The 21506-nt window shown below is 35.5% G+C and overlaps 1 protein-coding gene across 1 annotated transcript; it reads left to right on the forward strand.

Annotated features, from left to right (window-relative positions):
• The first annotated feature begins 890 nt into the window (after positions 1-890).
• LOC132717062 (protein mono-ADP-ribosyltransferase PARP11-like) lies at positions 891-19273 on the forward strand. The gene is made up of 7 exons (XM_060700454.1): positions 891-897; positions 6919-7042; positions 7889-7991; positions 8854-8933; positions 16894-17054; positions 17665-17907; positions 18179-19273. Exons 2-7 carry the CDS (start codon positions 6968-6970, stop codon positions 18594-18596), a joined length of 1080 nt encoding a protein of 359 aa, XP_060556437.1. The 5' UTR covers positions 891-897; positions 6919-6967; the 3' UTR covers positions 18597-19273.
• The last annotated feature ends 2233 nt before the right edge of the window (positions 19274-21506 follow it).

Consider the following 21506-nt stretch of genomic DNA (forward strand, 5'->3'; position numbering starts at 1 on the left):
AAAGAAAACTTTACCAAAAGTTTTTTTAAAGCGCCAGATTATCTAATATTCCATTTTTGGAAATTTGTAACATTTTATAGAACCAAATCAAATCAAGTTTTCCTTGTTTTGCTGGAAAAGCATTACTTAGCTGCATTTTACTGAAAATCGCTCATCTTACTGCTATAAAGCATCAGACAAGGGCCATGAAGGGTTTATATTTCACAATATTAAATAAAACATTTAATACTCGGGTGTACCGTTATAATTACGGAAATATCTTGTTTTAAGGCATTTATTTGTTATCCTATGACAGGCAAGAGGAGGGGCCATGACTCTGTTATTACAGAGGGGGAGCCAAACTAGATATACAGAATAAAAAGGGGCAGACAAGTCTTCATATCGCGATAGGAAAGGGTAATGTCCCTTGTACCAAACTGCTCATCAAAAGTGGGCGCTTCCGTCAATTTGAAGGTAAAATGAAAAGTTATGTTCCGTGACAAAAAAAAATAAGGCGAATCTTACAATTTCAAAAGATATATCAATTCTGTATTTGAACTAGTTTGTGTGCTTCTTTTATGTACTCATTAAATAAATAATAATTATCAAGTTCTATGTTAACTTGTTAAAGAAATAAGGTTTCGTGGAAATTATATATTTTGTAGCGTATTTTGTTTTTGAATTTAATTAAAATGGAATAAACTTGATTAATTGTTTTGTTGTATAACATAAGTAATTACAAATCATGTAATTTCAGGATGAAAGATGGTGATAGTCCGATGCACGACTGCATAATACAGAAAGGAAAACAGAATTATCTAGTAGAAACCATCTTTAAGTCCCAAAAACCGGACTTTACCGTTAGTAACGGAAAGGTTTTAACGTGCTACAATGGCAGCTCTCATAAGATTGTAGAAGGTATATGTACCTCTTTAATGTTAAGACCTTATTGAGTTTTAGAAATTACAATAATTGAGACATTGATGTATTTGCAAATTGTGCAATCATTTAGAAATTTTCAGTAATTATTTAAGGCTTCACGCAGCTTTAATGGTGCCATTTTGGACTTTATACATGTATAAATTGCTGGTATATTTTCTACGCTAAGAAAATGTTCAGTAATCATGGAGTAGGATAGTCCTGTCAGTACAGTCTCTGTCGTATTCCGAGGGTCCCGGGTTTGAGCCCTGTCGGAAGACGTACGCTATGTGTAGGCGGGACAACAACGACGTATTGACGGGGGGAATCAAGATGACGTCAACCGTTTATAACCAACGTCACTACCGCTTTACTGTATATATTGTTGCCTATGAAATAACAGTGCCAACATCGCATATCACTCCGAGAACACTTCCGGTAACACGACCAACAGTACTTCCGATGGACATGTAAGTGACATTTCTATACATAACGGACAGTATTCTCAATTTCACAAAACTTCCAAAACTTACGCTACCTAATATTTACTGGCAACATTTTAGAATGGCAGACATTTGGGATTCGTTTGAGTCAAGTGTACACAATAACGTATCTTTATCTGACGTACAGAAGTTCACATATCTGAGATCTTAACTCCACGACGATGCAGCTAGGGTGATTCAGGGATTTCCGTTGACGCATTCAAATTATACACAAGCAGTTGCGTTACTGAGAGAACGTTTCGGACAGGAACACAAGATTATAAACGCTTACATGCAGTGTTTATTAGATTTACCCCGTCCTTACTCTGACATTAATAGTTTACGAAATTTTCAAGTGCAGTGTTTATTAGATTTACCCCGTCCTTACTCTGACATTAATAGTTTACGAAATTTTCAAGAGAAAATGGAGTCATATATTAGAGGATTGCAGTCACTTGGTCAAGGTCAAGACTCTTACGGTAATTTACTTGTCCCTGTGGTATTAGAGAAACTTCCTGCTGAAATTTAACGCAACATGACTCGTGACCATGGAAACAGTAACTGGCAACTTCCGGAACTACGACAAGCATTGAAAAAGGAGATCGCTATTCTGGAGTCAGGTCAATCTTTACATACAGGTGAAGTTCATAACGCTACCGCTTCTTTCCTTACGGGGACACGATTTTCATCCGAATGTGGCACGCAAACAGCAAACGACAAATGAAAAGAGAGCGGAACGTCCGAGATGTCCTTTTTGCGGTGACCATCACTTAGCAAAATGACTGTAGGAAGGTAACAAATACTGTTGAACGTAAGAAAATTGTTAAAGAGAAAAAGTTATGTTTTAATTGTCTAGGACGCCACCAAGTAGCTACATGTAAATCGAACCATCGATGCCGTTTTTGTCAGCGAAAACACCACACTAGCATCTGTGACAGTAATCCCCAGCCATTAACCCCACATAGTAATTTGAATGCTACAACCCCAAGTTACACTCCAGGTTTGAGAGATCAAACTACTTCCGGTTCCAAAATCATTTCCGGTTCCAGTGATCAGTCCGCAATACTACATTCTACTACACATTCTAGACCTAAAGTTTTGTTGAAAACCGCTGTTGCGAAAGTATCATCTGGAGTTGCATCTGGTAACTTTTGTACAGATGTTAACATTTTATTTGACGAAGGGGCACAGAGGTCATTTGTAACAAAGGAACTTTCAGAAAGACTTGAACTCAGAAGAACGGGAACAGAAGTCGTAGAGCTTGCAGCATTTGGTTCATCTTCAAAGAAAGTAAGTCATATTGATACCGCAACAGTATATTTATTAACTGATACCAAAGAAAAGATAGCTATAGATGTCCTGATTGTCCCAACTATTTCCGTCCCCTTAAGAAACGTACATCAAGCCACAACAGCACTTCCGTATCTTCGTGGGCTTTAAACTTGCGCATCCGGTTACAGATGATGACACTTTCAATATATCACTTCTGATTGGTGCAGATAAGTACTGGGATATTGTCAGTAATAGAGTGATCCGTGGGTAATGGTCCCACAGCTGTCCAGTCCAAGATAGGATACTTGCTTTCCGGTCCTCTTCCGGTTTCTTCTACTGATACCGCTACAGACTGCATATTAAATGTATTAATATCTAAGCCAGATACACATGACCTAGAACGTTTCTGGAAGTTAGAGTCTCTAGGTATTCAGCCTGAAAAAGAAGATGAAACTACCTCCGACTACCTGGCAACATATCAGAAAAATGCATTGAATTCAAAGACGGACGTTATTCAGCACAGTTACCATGGAAACGTGATCATCCCGGTGTTACCTGACAATTATAAGATTGTTCTTAAAAGAACGGAAAATACAATCCGACGCCTACGACAAGATACGAACATGTTACAGAAGTATGGCCAAATTATTTCAGAACAAGAAAATCGAGGCTTTATCGAGAGAGTTACAGACGACAATATAGATAAAAGAGTTCACTACATCCCACATCACGGTGTGAAAAAAGATTCAGCCACCACCCCAATCCGAATAGTATATGACTGTAGTTGCCGCCAAATAAAGATCCCCTAGTCTGAACGATTGTTTAGAATCAACACCCCGGAATTAAATGACTTAACCAATATACTTATGAGATTTCGCTTACACAGATTTGCTGTCTCGACAGACATTGAGAAGGCATTCCTGCACGTGCAACTTGACGAAAGAGATCGTGACGTCACCCGGTTCCTGTGTTAAGTGACAGTACCAATCCAGATAGTAATTTGGTAACTTACAGGTTCAAATCTATACTCTTTGGAGCTACATGTTCACCGTTTATCCTACAAGCTACACTTATGAAGCACCTTGATAACAACAACAACAAATGGGTGAGTGAAATACTGAAAAAAGATTTATATGTAGACAACGTTATCTCTAGTTTTCTGGATGAAAGCACGGTTATTAAATATTATCACGATACAAGAGACCTGATGTCATCTGCTGGCTTAAATCTGCGTTCCTGGAATTCAAACAGCTGTCATTTGCGCGCGCTTTCCAAAGCAGACGACATACATGATTCAGACGAAATTACGAAGATTCTGGGCATGAGATGGGATGCTATTAATGACCAGATATTTTTGAACCAGAGATCTATAATAGACTCAATCCGATGACAAAACGTACCATACTCCAAAGAAACGGCGAAATTGTATGATCCTCTTGGATTCTTCAGCCCATTAACGATAAGAGCTAAGCTCCTACTACAAGTCATATGGAAAGAAAATTACGAATGGGATGCACCACTTCCCGGAAGCCATACAGACACAGTGGCAGAATATAGCAGAAGATATCAATTGTACAATTACGAACAAATTTTCAAAGATACTACTTTGATAAAGCAGACATAAAAATCACTTCCGGTAATGTAGGGAACCAGACAGAACTAGCAGATTATACAACTTCCCTTCATGTATTTTGCGATGCAAGTCTACAAGCCTATGGATCAGTGGCATACATCGTCAAAGGCAAACAGTCTACATTGGTCATGTCGAAAACTCGTGTTTCACCACTTAAGCAATTGACACTACCGAAACTCGAACTTATGGCTGCGGTTATTGGAGCCCAACTTACAAAACACGTGTTAAAGTCTATACCAGTACATTCAGTCTACCTATGGTCTGACAGCCAAATAGTTCTTCATTGGTTAGCGACTAATCGGAAGTTGAAGACATTTATACAAAACAGGGTCATGGAGATTCACGAAATTACAGAGAACCGGAAGTGGAGGTATTGTCCAACAGACCAGAATGCAGTCGATCTATTAACAAGAGGTTTGTCAGCCAAGGAATACCAGAAAAGCAGATTATGGAATAATGGCCCAAAATGGCTTCCTGACATTAATAGTTGGCCTAGCTGGCAAGCAAATGACAATGCCATTTTTTGTTCACAACAACCGAAAATGAAGAAGATGATTTAAACCATGAAAGGTGTTCGAACCTTACAACAGCCCTCTCAAGGAATTCACCAACTCATTGATGTTGTGAAATTCAGTCGCTATAAGAAGCTACTCAGAGTAACTGCCTATGTGAAAACGTTTTATCCATAATTGTCGCACAAGAAACAGAGCCAGAAGAATGTCAAGACTCGAACCTTTAACCGTTTAAGAGTTACAAGAGGCTGAACAAATGTGGCTACATAGCACCCAGCTCTTGAATTATCAGGCTGATATCAATAATCTGAAATCAAATGGTAAACGACTTAGTCTAGTGAAACATTTAGGACTTTTCCTTTATGAAGATGGATTTCTACGGTGTGGCGGGAGAATCCACAATGCACCAGTAACAGAATTCACCAGATTTCCATACTTACTTCCCGCAAAACATCCTTTCACAAGGTTACTAGTTTTAGACGCACATGAGAACCAACTTCACGCAGGCGCAAGTGCATTGATCACACATTTACGACAGAGATACTGGATACCATCTATCTGTCAGTATATACAAAGCCTTCTCCGGAAATGCGTTCAATGTCGAATGGTAACTGGCAAACCATATACAGCACCAGATCCACCACCCCTACCAAAAATTAGAGTACAAGATACATCTCCATTTACAGTCACCGGGATTGATTTCTCGGGAGCACTGTATGTACGAAGCAATTCTAGAATTGAGCATAAGGCTTATATTTGTCTATTTACGTGCGCTTCAACAAGAGCTGTCCATCTCGAGCTGGTACCAGATTTATCAGAAGAAACTTTCATCCAAGCGTTAAGAAGATTTACAAGTCGAAAATCCCTACCCCATATAATGATATCAGACAACGCAACAACATTCAATGCAGCAGCAAATACCATTCAACAACTCATGAGATCAACGGCAGTTAATGACGCTCTACACAGCCATGGTACTGAATGGAGATTCATACCTAAGCGAGCACCATGGTTTGGCGGTTGGTGAGAGCGACTTATTGGACTAACAAAAACCACCATCAAGAAAGTTTTAGGTCGTTCATTTATTAGTTACGAGAGCCTCCAGACAATAGTAACAGAGATTGAGGGTATAATGAACGACAGACCGCTTACTTACGTCACTTCCGATATAGGAGACCCGGACCCATTAACACCGGCGCACCTGCTTTATGGACGTCGTATTACATCCCTTCCATATGATGGCAATACACCAGAACCACAGAATGTTACAATGTCTGACGTAACAAAGGGCAAGAATGCAGGCACAACTTATCAGTCATTATCGTTTACGATGGCGTCACGAATATCTTACGTCACTGCGTCAGTACCACAAAACAACAGGAAACAACACTCAGACAGTTCAGGTTGGCGACGTTGTACAGATTTATGATGAATCACAAAGAACGCAGTGGAAACTAGGCGTAATCCAGCAATTAATTTACGGTAATGATGGCCTCACACGAGCAGCAATTTTACGCACGAGTAATGGACTTGTCACTTCGAGACCTATTGTGAAACTGTACCCATTAGAAATCATTTCTACATAGTAATCATTTCGTGGCCGGGAGAATGTCGGGAAGACGTACGCTATGTGTAGGCGGGAACAACAACGACGTATTGACGGCGGGAATCAAGATGACGTCAACGTTTATACCAACGTCACTACCGCTTTACTTGTATATATTGTTGAGATATTAAAAAGATAGAAACAAGACACAACGCGAAGCTTATATCTATACCCCACAAGCCCCTGTCAGATTGCACATTTTCTCATCATGTGACTAAATGTTTTCAGGCGGTAAGTCATACTGATCGGGATTATCCAGAAGTGTCTTTCCTCATATCTTGATTGTAACATTTACAGTAAGTTTTTGTGCATATTTCCATTATACATTCTAGGTCACGTTTTAGGTCAACGGCCTCTTTAAGAGCTGGAAATATGGCCTCCTGTGTTGACAGCCAACCATGATTATTATCTTGTCACTATTTGTTATTTGTTTTATGTTATTGTATACTTTTATATGACATGACAATTTAACATAATTTTCACTATAAATGTTTTATATGTCTATATATATACCAGGGCTGCTGAAATAATCATATCAAACAAGTCATCTATTATTGACCTAAAGATGCCAGAGGGTTTTACCGCTTTGCACATTTGTGCTGCAAACGATCACGTAGAAATAGCCAGCGGGCTCTTGAAGGTAGATATAAATAAATTAAATAAATGTTTTACACTTTTTGAGTGATAAACTGTCAGTGCAACTTAAAATATGAGATGTAATAATCACCACAATACGTGTGCTCTTTTGATGAAAAGGGAAATTTACGTCGTTGCAAATTACTTATTAAATCTCATGACAACCAATAATTCCTCTACATTAATCTGATTCTAAACATTGGGGATAATTTGTCCCCGTCGGTCACTTTATATTTCACCATGGAAAACTTGCACACCTTATATTACACCATGGAAAACTTACCCACTGTATATTACACCATGGAAAACTTGCCCACTTTATATTACATCATGGAAAACTTGCCCACATTATATTACACCATGGAAAACTTGCCCAATTTATATTACACCATGGAAAACTTGCCCACTTTATATTACACCATGGAAAACTTGCCCACTTTATATTACACCATGGAAAAGTTGCCCACATTGATGACTTTATCTATCTATTATCCTAGTAAACATGATGGATAGTTTGCTTACATCGGTCACAGATTTTTTTGTCTAACTAGTTCTTGCTAATCATAAACATGTTGAATAAGTTCCACGCATTGGCCACTGTAATTTACATGTACTCATATCTTCCACATTGTGGATAATTTGCATACATATGTTTACTGTATCTTACACTAATCGTATTAGCTACACACATCGGACTCTGTTGATAAACATAAATAAACTAAATTAAGAAGGAACATTAAAATACTTTTTTTATTGTTTTACACCAAAACTCAGTTTTTTATACTGGCTATCATTGAGCAAAGTTTTATATTATGGAAGATTGTTAATAAAATGTCCATTTTATTTAAAGGCAGATGCAAATAAGGACTCTACAGACGGGAACGGTAGAACACCACTAATTGTTGCTGTCAGTCAAAGTCATAAACGTATTGTGGAGTTATTGCTGACATATGGTAAGACTACAGCCACGACATACATGAAGATTATCTTCCTAAAAATATTGATAATCGTGAATATTGTATCACTGTATAATACAATTGTGACAGTCCAAGCCGGGATGGCGGCCCATTCTTGTGTCGACAAGCTTCTTGATGCTTCTATGTTGCACCTTGTGAGCTGATATCTACAGCTCATATCTTAGGTTGGGTGATCGAGCGGGCCACTCAAAGCGGTTGATACCTTTCTATGTACGTAGTTCTGGCTCTGAAGGACGCACATTATCGTCCATTGAAATGAACTGATCGCCCACTACCCCGGCTTACAACCTGACCTGGGTGTCTAACATCTCACCGATGTACCGCTGACCAGTCAATGTACCTCTGTTTAGTACAACCGTAGCAGATGGGTGTACTTTGGTAACATTCGTGTGGTGTTTATCAAGTACCACATCAACCTCACGGTGTGTGTCCCCACCCAATTGCTCCTCAGTCATTACAACCCTCCATATATCTGCTTCACTCAAATGCCGTGACCAATGTAATAAAGTCTGACCTTTGAGTGACAATAGATTTGTAATATCGTTGTATCAGAACAACAATATGTCTCTGCTACTACTAAAAGAAGCAGAAAAACGAGGGGTGCATGCTTTCTATGACCAGATGGCGAGTCCTACCCAATAAAACATAACTATTGCATTTGGTTTTGGACCATCACGAAATATTGCTGAATCAAACTAAATAAATGAATCCTAAACTTTTCATAATATATTAAGAAACTTTATCTGGTACTTAGCAATTGTTGAGTAGTACATATGGATATATAATTTAGTAGTTCTTTAACGAAGTTGCCAATCATTGTGTATGTTCCTATTAACAGGCTGTAACGTAAATGCCCAAGACAATGATGGTAATACAGCTTTACACGTGGCACAGATTAGTCGAGCACTACCAGATACGGTAAGTTGTAATTGTACATGTGCTACATTTTAGGATGCACACTAACAGATATGAGAAGTGATATACGTGCCATGTATTAGTTAAGATCTATCAGACGTGGTACACGGCCGTCATTTTAGCTTCATTACTAAATAAAGTAATAAGTCTTACACATACTGAACGAGAAATACGGCAAGTGATCGATGCACTATCATATACGGTAGACGTGTCCCATATTAGCTGTGCATTACCATATACGGTAAGTGGTACACATTCTATATTTTATAGGTGTGTTATACACATGCTATGGTTTATAGTTACATTCAGATATGATTAGTGGTCCATTTGACACAAATTAGCGATGTATTACAAGATACAGTTAATAGTGCACGTACCACATATTAGCGATGCACTATAAGATATGTCGTGAGCAGTACTGGTACCACATATTATCGATACACTATAAGGTACAGTAATCAGTACACGTACCACATATTAGCGATACACTATAAGGTAAGTGAGCAGAACTGGTACCACATAATAGCGATTCACTATTAGATACAGTAAATAGTGCACGTGCCACATATTAGCGATACACCTCAAAATCCACGTACCACATATTAGCGATACACTATAAGGTTCAGTGATCAATACACGTACCACATATTAGCGATACACTATAAGGTAAGTGAGCAGTACTGGTACCACATATTAGCGATGTATTACAGGATACAGTATACGGTACACGTATTTCATATTAGCAGTACATTATCGTATATAGTAAGTGGTTTATTTGCCGAATTTTAATTAGCCCTTTCACTATCAGATACGGTAAGTGGTAAACGTGTCACATAAAGTACTATATCGGGTATTGTAATTGTCACCCGTGACTACACGTGAAGCATTTTAGCCGTGCATTACAAAATGTCACTCTTAATTACCAGATATAAAATAGATTTTATGCCCACATAAAATAATTTATGTCATTGTTCTGTCCCTATACTCATTACTGTACAGAATATTACGGGTCAGGTTTTTAGCCGTTACGGGTCAGGTTTTAGCCAAGTACGGCTTAGCCAATCGATATCAAGACTTAAATCATGTGATGTTAATTAACCAATGATTACATTAGATCTATCACAAAGAAATAATTTTGGCGAGGAATGATTCTCGCCTTTCTGTTTACTAAAATTTATCTATTTTTGAAGTCATAAGCTTTATTTAAAGTGAACTAATTACGTATTACTATGAACAGTTATCTTATTAATCTGCTGGGAGCGAATTTTAGGGACGGTGTCCCCCGTTTCATATTCAATTTCGTGACGAAAATGGCAATTCATTTCACGGCAACACGGGCAGGATATCGGACTCGGGAATTTAGACAGAACGATTGTAATCTACGATATGGATTTAATTTTCACAGACATATTTTTGTAGAAATGCAACTTTTTTGGGAGCTTTGAAAGTTTGAGACATCATCAGTCGGGAAACAGTTGTGCCGGCCTTTGGACACTGTTGGAACTAATGACATTTACAAATCAGAATTTATCCACAAAACGTTGCTCGTCATATTACAGATTTCGTAGATACCATACTATTTACGAGTCCTGAAAGTTACCATTGTTCAACAGTTCAAGTTTTGTACAGATGCCAAAACAAACATAAACGATCATACTTATGGCGAATAAATGGTTCATGGTTGACATGTCTAAACAACATTTACCTGTTTACACCAGATGGATGCCACCTGTTTACTCTGATCAGCTACGTCTCCTCAATGAGATAAGAACAGCAGCTTGGTCGCCGCCCCGAAGCATTTCATTTGTCAGACAATTTCAAAAGATAAGTATTTTGTTTACTATGTCTTTAAGTTATATTGTACTAAAGTCAGTATTTTACTGCATTGTCTGCCTGCCCTGTTATACAAACTATGAACAGATGAAGTCTAGGTTTGTTGCTTTGTCTTAACAAATTAATATAATACGCTTTGATTATGACTCGAAGTAGATCTACTTAATGAATTTATCAGTGAGTAAATTTCTTTATATTTATAATATATAAGGTTATTCATTGCCGGGTTTGTTGTTGGTCATCAATTATTCTCCTAATGATAATGTACAAGAATGCAGTATTAATCAGACATAATTTTTCCTGGACACATAATTGAAATTCTATATTAGTCATGTTAGTTATCACTTATTTCCAATTCATTTACAGTTCACACAAACTTCTAATTAGAGTAGATAATAGTACATGTTGATTTTCTGCTAGTCTACTATACATTTGTACACACATCATCATAGCAGTATTATTTAGCAACATGTTAAGTAACAGTCCAGATTGGAGCGATTTAGCCTTATTTCTTTTTAATTTTACATTTTTTTTTTTGTTGACTCCAACTAAATACAGTAAGTGTGATTTAGTTTATAATTTCCATACATTCATGTTTCACTGTTTTTTTTTTTTTCAGTCATTGAATTTAAGATTCAAAATTACTGTTCTGAATTCTAATTTTGAATTTATTCTACTATACACATAATCAAATTTTCTTTAAATTTACACTGACCTGAACTAATTTTCACTGGCCTAGGACCAGTGTTAAATTCTATGACTGGTTTTACAACAGTTTAAACACGATTACAACACAAGGTTAGTTTACAGTCCGTGTTAGTTGCATTTATACATATTCTAGTATACATGGCTTAATATATAGTTTTATGTCTGCGGGACTTAGTTAACATTTAGTACACATTTTCAACACAATATAGTTGACGATCCATGTGAGTGTGATTTTGTTTATAATTATACGCATCGTATGATAAATGACTTGGTTTATAATCCATGTCTGCTTGATAAAGTTTACAGTTCACACATAGTTTTATAATACATGTACATGTAAGTGTGATTTTGTTTACAATTCGCACACATCCCATGATACATGGCTCCGGTTATAGACCATGTCTTAGTGATTTAGTTTACCGATGATACACATGGTTTAGTTTACACGCATATTTTCTACACATGGTTTAGTTTACACTCCTGGTGAGTGTGATTGAGTTAAGAGTTCTCGCATATCCAATTATACATTGCTTAAGTTTATAGACAATGTCTGCGTGTTTTAGTTTACAGTTCACGCCTAATTTCTACACATGGTTAGTTTACAGTCCATGTGAGTGTGATTTAGTTTACAGTTCACACTTATCATATTATACATGGCTTAGTTTAAAGTCCATGTCTGCGTGATTTAGTTTACAGTTCACGCCTATTTACACATGGTTTAGTTTACAGTCCATGTGAGTGTGCTTTAGTTTACAGTTCACACATATCCTATTGTACATGGTTTAGTTTAAAGCCCATGTCTGCGTGATTTAATTTACAGTTCACACTTATTTATTCACACATGGTTTAGTTTTCAGTCAGTGCGAGTGTGATTTAGTTTATAGTTCACTCATAATTATCCTATCAGAATTAATTTAATAATCAATTACATTTCATACATTTAGTCTACCTTAATGACAAAATAATTCATATTTTTCAGATGAAACGGCCACAAATTCTCCTTACACCTGTTATTCAGGTCCACAACAAGGAAAAGCCAAATACCAAGAATGTCCAGTAAATCCTGCAAAAACCAAGACTAGTCGAGGGAGCAATCATTATCGTTGAATTAATAGTGCAAGCGGACCTGGGACCTAAGACAATGCTTTCATCAGTACATTAGCAGCCTTTCATTACATGTTTCATAGTTTTCAAGGTTGAGTCAGATAATGAATAAACTGATGTTGGCATACATGTTTTACACAGCTTCAAGGAAATTCATATTTATTGCCCAAGACAGTTGAAATAACATAAGAAGTAATGGTATTCAGATTGCTGAGCTAATAATTACACCTTTTATAAACCAGAAATAGATTCTGTACTTGTCTTGTCATCTTGGTTTAGTTACACGCCTTGCTATTCTTTCAACATACCATTATTGTACTATGCATTGCTTAGTTTACACGCTTTGCCATTTGTTTGTCTGTACTTGTCAGCTTGGATTAGTTTCCACGCCTTGTTATTATTTCAGCATATCATTGCTGTATTAGGCATTGCTTAGTTGACACGCTTTGCCATTTGTTTGTCTGTACTGGTCAGCTTGGCTTAGTTTACACGCCTTGCTATTATTTCAGCATACCATTGCTGTATTAGGCATTGCTTAGTTTACACGCTTTGCCATTTGTTTGTCTGTACTGGTCGGCTTGGCTTAGTTTACACGCCTTGCTATTATTTCAGCATACCCTTGCTGTATTAGGCATTGCTTAGTTGACACGCTTTGCCATTTGTTTGTCTGTACTGGTCAGCTTGGCTTAGTTTACACGCCTTGATATTATTTCAGCATACCATTGCTGTATTAGGCATTGCTTAGTTGACGCGATTTGCCTTCATTCATAAATTTTAATAGTGTGCATTGCTTAGTTTAAATGCTTTGCAATTTGTTTTCAAGTCTCAAATTATGTACTGTCTTGTCAGCTTGGCTTAGTTTATTTTATCCATTCTGCACGGCTGATGCTTTAATTTGTTATGAAATTGGATTTTAATTGTACATAGATACATTGTTACATCATGCCAGAAGTTCTTTTTCAAATTAATCATGTATGGGAACCCTACTAGCCCGCGCAAGAAAACTGTCCAATATCTAGTCAGGAACGACAGCCTTTATAAAAGGCCGCGGGAGATTTCCACATCATGTCTTAAATACATAAGTTTTTAATTAATCTAGGTTACAGTTTTACACTTTAATTTTTGTAATTTAAGATCTGTCGGTATAAGGCAGCAGATCTTTATATATAGAAAAAGCAGTGAATTTCAGCAAACTGAGTGCCATTACAATCTTTTAAATTACTGACAGTTAAAGGCTGCAGTACGTTATACATACTGTAGGTTACAGTTTTCCACTTTTATTTTGGTAATTTATGATCTGTCGGTATAAGGCAGCAGTTCTTTAGATATTATAAAAAAGACAGTGAATTACTGCAAACTGAGTGTCATTACAATCTTTCAAATAACTGACAGTTCAAGGCTGCAGTTTTCTCCTTGCTGACGGTGCAAGGCTGAAGTTTATTTCTTTCGTGCCATAATAATGTGTATGACGGTATTCCTATTCATGTATATCTTGTGGCAGATATGCACAATTTGGCTTCATAAAGGTTTTATAAATCTGACAGTACAAGGCTGCAGGTTTCTTAATTAATCATACATATAATTTCAGATTGTGTTCATGCTACTGCATGATATTAATATCACTAGTTGAATGGATTTATGTAAATGTTATAAGTACATTTGTACTGAAGGTTTTTATGTATTATTGTAGAAATGTTTACATTCACATCTTGTTCAAAGGTCTTGTTACTTTATAATTTTTTGGAAGAGTCTAGTCTTGTATAGAAACTTTTTCTATTTATCCTTACTTAATACATTAATTTATATTTTTCATGCAACAATCATATAATGAACAAATTAACATTAGACACGTCAGACTCACATGTATTTAGGTCAAATGCATAAATAAGGTTTAATTAGATATTTTACAATTTTGATTTCAATTCTACATTAGGTCTTAACTGATAATTGGAAAAATGTATAGCGAACAAATTGACATTTACATCTATTTTGGTTTAATGCATTTTAAAGGTTTAACGAATAAATGATTCGAAAGAATTGGCATATCCGCTAGGACTTACGCAAATTCAAGATACTAACTGAAATTCAATGTCACATACCTTACATAGGAGATGTGTATGTTTAAATGTCTAAGGTGCCACGCACTGTTGACATACTCCAGTCTATGCATTTAAAATTTTAATTTACAATCTACTAGCCCAAATTCAGTTTTGAATTCATACTACTATATATTTAACTAAATTTTTGTATATTTTTCACTTCATGAACTAGTTTCACAGGCTAGGGGCCTGTGCTAAGTTTGATGACTGCAACTTGGAAGCCATGGCCATGCAATTTTGGCTGTTCACCATTGAAGGATATCTGGTTGCTGATACAATAATAATCCATTCCTAATTTCTAATTTAAAAAAGAATTTTTTCTAGTTTCATTGTCATTGATGACTAGTATATCTTGTAACAATTTTCCATTACACATAGTTTGAAACTATAAATTTGATTCATACCTCTATTTGTTACAATCAGTTTAGACGTTGAAACAGTCCTGATAATGCATACTGTCGGATGTCTCAATAATACATATATAATGTAATTGTTATAAGTATTTTCACAGCTAATTATTTGGTCTATTAACTCAGTTGCTGGTTTACAATAGCATATCCTGTAATGTGCCTGACAGTTTAAGGCTGCAGTCCACATATATTTAAAGAACAAGTCAGGATCCATTTAAATGTTAGACATTAATTCTACACATATTATAATATTGTCATTAGATATATGATTTGTCGTAACATTTTTGTCCTAACATGACTTGATTAAATTAATGGTAACTTCGGCAAATTTAGCCCCTCTGTTTCAATCCTTATTACAGGTCAAGCTCATCCCTAGTCAAGTCTCCCTGGGTGGCGGAAGGTTCCCTTTGTGGCGGTTTTTACCTCCCAGTTTGGTTATTTCGATACAAATATGTACATGCCATGTTTGTTATTATGTAACATTTGTCATGTTTGTTATTATGTAACATTTGTCATTTATGGCATTTAATAAATGCCCTATTTCATTCAACCTAAGTGTTGTGTTTTATCTCATACCAAACAAGTTCGTCTTGCCAGTTATATTTGATTGACCTGGACAATACATAAAATAGATTTTATGCCCACATAAAAATAATTTATGTCATTGTTCTGTCCCTATACTCATTACTGTACAGAATATTACGGGTCAGGTTTTTAGCCGTTACGGGTCAGGTTTTAGCCAAGTACGGCTTAGCCAATCGATATCAAGACTTAAATCATGTGATGTTAATTAACCAATGATTACATTAGATCTATCACAAAGAAATAATTTTGGCGAGGAATGATTCTCGCCTTTCTGTTTACTAAAATCCACCTCCTCCAACTCCATCCTCCTCTTTCAATTTTTGATGTTGATATAAATACCATTTCATTTATTCTTAATGAATCAGTTGTTTCACTTATTGTTTATCTCAATTATTTGTGCAACTATTCATGAGATACACTATATATATATATATATAATATTATGTATATTGTTCATGCAAAGATTTATAAAACTAGTCGATGTTATATTATCTCTTTCAAATATTTTTCTATTTGTTGTCATAAATACTTATGATCTAGTCATATGTTATACACTTTTTAATGTATAGAATGTTTAAACTATTTTCCAAGGATGGAGCCCTACATCAAGTGGTACTAGACACAAGATAAAAGGGCACAGGTTTCCAAACTATGGTTTTTCCTGGGCGAGTCGACCACGATTTGGAAAATATTTATTTTTTCTGGTCAATTGTTTTTGATCAGCAATCCATTTTATTATATTCATGTAGATGGTTTTTGGTTCAACTTTGTCATCTTACATAACCTCCCAGTTTGGTTATTTCGATACAAATATGTACATGCCATGTTTGTTATTATGTAACATTTGTCATGTTTGTTATTATGTAACATTTGTCATTTATGGCATTTAATAAATGCCCTATTTCATTCAACCTAAGTGTTGTGTTTTATCTCATACCAAACAAGTTCGTCTTGCCAGTTATATTTGCTTGACCTGGACAATACATAAAACATGATTACAGAGGCACATATTAAATGCATTAGCAGATACAATAAGGTTATAAGCATATGCACATGTTTAATCCCTTACTTTTTTCACCATACATGATCGAATGTTTGTTAAATTCAAGTTAAATTCCGATCCTAAATTAATATGTACTTTATTTACTCATCCATTTTGTATATCGGATAAACACGCATTGTACCTCCTAACGTGTAATGAAAATATCAAAATTTGTATTACAGCTTGCAAGATTACTTGGGGTTCCTCTTGTAAATGATGATACAGGTATTCAGATCTCGTGCATGCTTGTCGAAGCACGTGCTAGTATCTCAGTGAAGAACAATAAAGGACAAACGCCGATTGATATGTGTACAGACGTGGCAACTAAAGAGTTCTTAAAAAGGTTTGTCAGTATCATGTTAAATCTTAAAACATCTCTGGTATAGGAATTCAAATGACCCTTGAACTAGAACGAAACTATGCAGTTTTAAACCACAGCAAATAATAATATTTTTTTGTAAAGTCAGATTTGCTATTTTAGCAATCAATACACATATGTCTTCCTGTTATTTAATACAATACTGCAGTGAAAGCTGTAATGAAAATAGATATGATTCGGATAGAGTGTTTTAATAAAACCGAATTCAATCATAATAGTATATCATTTATACGCTTATGCTATGTTAGTTTGACAGAATCGGTCATTGTAATTGGGCCCAACTTGTAAGACAGAACTTATATGTTAGTGGCTGCTTATACATGTATGTGGGAAAACCAGTATGTAGATGATGCCCTGTACCAGTTTTACTTTACCTAGCCAATAGTAGCAAAGTACATGTAGTATGATGATTATAATGTAGTTTTGTATTTGTTCACTGCTCTGCACTCTACATATCATTATGCCATGTATTCTGTTTTGTGTATGGGCAGGGGGCCATAAATAACACAACAAAGAATTGAAAATGTTTCGAAGCTTAAATAAGCAAATCTTCAAACTGTTTCACTCATTTTAGATTAGCGAATACAATTTCAACCAAGAAACTGGAAACGTCACAAAAGGGTGTTCTTTTACCTACCCATTGGGAACAAATGGACAGGTCTATACTAATGAAGAAAATACCATTGGATACAACAAATGGACTGCTCCAGAAAGAATTCCAGGGTGTAAAAAATAAGTTTTGTAAAACGCTACCACAGGCAAGAATAGTTACAATTGAGCGTATACAAAACAAGTTTCTGTGGGAACACTACTTCTTGTAAGTTAAATCCTTGCCATCGTTAACCAGCATAACAGCTATAAAAAATAAAAAAGTTAATCATAAAGCAATATACTTGTAGATGGTAAATAAAATACTAGCAAATTCTTTGATTTTAAATCACAACCCTTCCCTACTAAAAAGTTTCATTTTATTGAAAATACTGATAAAAAGAAAGGTTTCCTTTTTTAGAAAGAAAGTAACTTTTCCATTTGTATTTCTTCAGTATAATTGTTTTCTCTCTTAAAATATCTCATTCATTTTCTTCTAGCAAGAGGACTCAAATGGAAACATTGTATGGCAAAGGTTGTGCCAATGAGCTCGATTTATATCATGGAACGGAACCTGACAAGGTTGACCTGATTTGTGAGAGCAACTTGGATCATCGCCTTGCTGGTGAAAAGGTTGGAACATTGTTTGGACAGGGATCGTATTTCGCATCAGATGCAAAGTATTCGGATGGGTACGCTTCGGCGGATGCTAGTGGACATAAATTTATGTTCCAGTGTCGCGTGTTAGCAGGGAAATGGACACATGGAGACCCGAAGTATAAGAGACCGCCACCAATCAATGACAAAGATCCATCTAAATTGTATGATTGCTGTGTTGACAGCACAGATCGACCAAGAATATTTTGTCTCTTTGATATGAATCAGTACTACCCAGAATATATAATCAAGTATCAGTAACTTTATAAACATTAGTAAGTTACTGGAAGTGAATAAAGAAATAACAGTAACTTTTATTTATAAACATTGTAATTTTTCCGAAAATGATCAATGAAATATCGATAGCTTTACTTTTTACATACAGGAAATATCGTCAACTATAAATAACCATACTTTATAAACATTGAAATGATACCAAAGCGATTAGTCAAATATCGAAGAAATTTACATTACATACCGGAAATGATGAAAATATCATCAAATTTCAATAACTTTGTAAATATCGGAAGTGATGAATATATCATCAAATGTTACTAACTTTGTTAATACCAAAGTGATCAATATCAAAATGTCTGTGTTATATATCGGAAGTGGTGACTTTATAATTAAATAGCATTAATTTTATATTTAGAGATTGTGATGATAGATATGTATGTATTATCATGAAATAATAATTTAAATGATATATGTAAAAAAAAATGCAATCGTGACCAAAATTGTTTGATTTTGAAGGGTTATTTATATGTTCTCATTTTTGTATTACTTTATGCCATCTTTTTTATTGTTTGTTGATGTAATTCCTATTTTATTTTTCATTCTTGTTGAAGAATATGACTTATTTAAATGCGAGCGTCACAAACTTCATGTATATGTCTGATTTGTTTTTGTGACTAGTTTAGAATAAAGTTTGCACTTATTGTTGCACTTATTCATTATCCCACATGTACACTCAATCAAACCGAGTCTGCAATTCTTATGTTATTTTGTTATGATTAAAGATCCTGTATGTTTTGTGATTGATATTTTTACTGTATGAATACCACAATAGCAAAAAGTTATATATGTACATATTTATGCAAATGAAACAATTTTCAAACATCGAAGAATATGTAAAATGTGTACTGCAAATATTTGAGAACATTATATTTAATCAATAAATTACAGGCATTTATTTCTTATTGGAAAATTTGACTTAGAATTTATAGAAAATAAATTTCTAATTACCTCCCTTTATTTACATGAAATGTTAAATTCGGTAATATCTTTATAAATAATGCTTATTAGAACTTACAATATTGACAAATATTAATTTGAGCATCATATTTATGAAATAAAACCATGAAAAAAATGTGTTACAGGATCTTTAATGCTTCCGAGGGATCACTTTGTTTCCAGAATTTTGTACTTCACAACAGCAGGTGTCAAGTGCCGTGTGGCAGCCGTAAAAAGTTGCCCCGTACTTCACTTCAGTGTTGTTATATTTTCTGGTCCTTCGGGATCATTGATGCCAACACTATAAAGTGTTGAGAATTGAGTACCGCTCAAGCCGTGCTAGGGGGCGTGATGGATGTAGCACTTATTCATTATCCCACATGTACAGACTCAATCAAACCGAGTCTGCAATTCTTATGTTATTTTGTTATGATTAATGCTTCCGAGGGATCACTTTGTTTCCAGAATTTTGTACTTCACAACAGCAGGTGTCAAGTGCCGTGTGGCAGCCGTAAAAAGTTGCCCTGTACTTCACTTCAGTGTTGTTATATTTTCGGGATCATTGATGCCAACACTATAAAGTGTTGAGAATTGAGTACCGCTCAAGCCGGTGCTAGAAGGGGTGTGAGGGATGTTGCACTTATTCATTATCCCACATGTACAGACTCAATCAAACCGAGTCTGCAATTCTTATGTTATTTTGTTGTGATTAATGCTTCCGAGGGATCACTTTGTTTCCAGAATTTTATAATAATATTATAGCTTCAGTTCTCCTCTTTGACAAAGCGTCTTATTTCTGCATGAAGCACTGTTGGGTAAAACAAAATAGACAGGACTTGTCAGTAACACTGTTTGTGTGCTCTCTTGTAACTCAGAAGAAATGGCTATTATAAAGGAGTACACATGCCAGATATAATCATGTTGTCATTCCATTTCTAGGTCAATATCGCTAGAGATCCTCAGTGTGTTAAACATTTTGTGAGCTTAGTCACTATCGCTAGAGTCCAATATTTTGTGAGCTAGGTCAATATCCGCGGTAGGGAATCACGTGACTTTCATAGTAACGCGTAAAGATAATATGGCGGGCTGAACACCTCTATTCGACCGTGTTTTTCAGGTAATTCTTTATTATATTCCTTTAAAATTGACTTACATACGAGACCTGTTGCAGCCTACGCGGAATACAGAATTGTTGTCGCCTAAACCATATTTTCCACCCATGCGCTAGTTCTTTTTACAAACACTCAAATATTCAACTGGAATGTTCAAATGTGGACAATTATTTTGCGTGTAAAATTCACGCAAAATTTGTATTTTTTGAGTAATTGATGAAACAACGTCGAGTTAACAAGAAAAAAAAGCTTAATAAAATGTTACCCGCAAAATAATTGCCAACATGGAAAATTCCTGTTGAATATTTGAGTGTTTGTAAAATCAATTAGCGCATGGGTGGAAAATAAGGTATAGGCGGCAACAATTCTTTATTCCGCGTAGGCTGCAAGTTAAAGGAATATAATAAAGAAATACCTGAAAGGCACGTTCGAAGCGAGGTGTTTAGGCCGCCATATTGTCTGTACGCGTTTCCATAAAAGTCACGTGATTCCCTACCGTGTTATTGTAAATAATTTTTATTTTAAATAAAGAGAAGTATAAAAAACAGTACTGATGCATGATATTCATTTAATTCAAAAGACAATAACCCGCTTGTATTTTGTACAGCGATATTATAGTTTATAAAGTAGTATACGTCAGTCAAGTTCGATCTATTTTATACCTTCCGGGTTTCGAAAACCGTCGTAGTTTCTTTTTGACTAACTTGACTTCCTTTCAAAGAATTTGTGATAAATAGTTCATGCATGCACAATCATGTTGCTTCTCTGACATTATATTTGTGCTTACAGAGTTAACTTCAATAACTCTTAAATTGGAATTGGATAG

The sequence above is a fragment of the Ruditapes philippinarum genome, unplaced genomic scaffold, assembly GCF_026571515.1.
Source record: "Ruditapes philippinarum isolate M1 unplaced genomic scaffold, ASM2657151v2 ctg12744_1_1_1_1, whole genome shotgun sequence".
Lineage (NCBI taxonomy): Eukaryota > Metazoa > Mollusca > Bivalvia > Venerida > Veneridae > Ruditapes > Ruditapes philippinarum.

Coding starts and splice junctions, on each gene's coding strand:
- LOC132717062 (XM_060700454.1), top strand. CDS start 6,968: ATGCCAGAGGGTTTTACCGCTTTGCACATTTGTGCTGCAAACGATCAC. Junction 8,934..16,893: donor GTCGAGCACTACCAGATACG/GTAAGTTGTAAT, acceptor TTTGTATTACAG/CTTGCAAGATTACTTGGGGT. Junction 17,055..17,664: donor ACTAAAGAGTTCTTAAAAAG/GTTTGTCAGTAT, acceptor CACTCATTTTAG/ATTAGCGAATACAATTTCAA.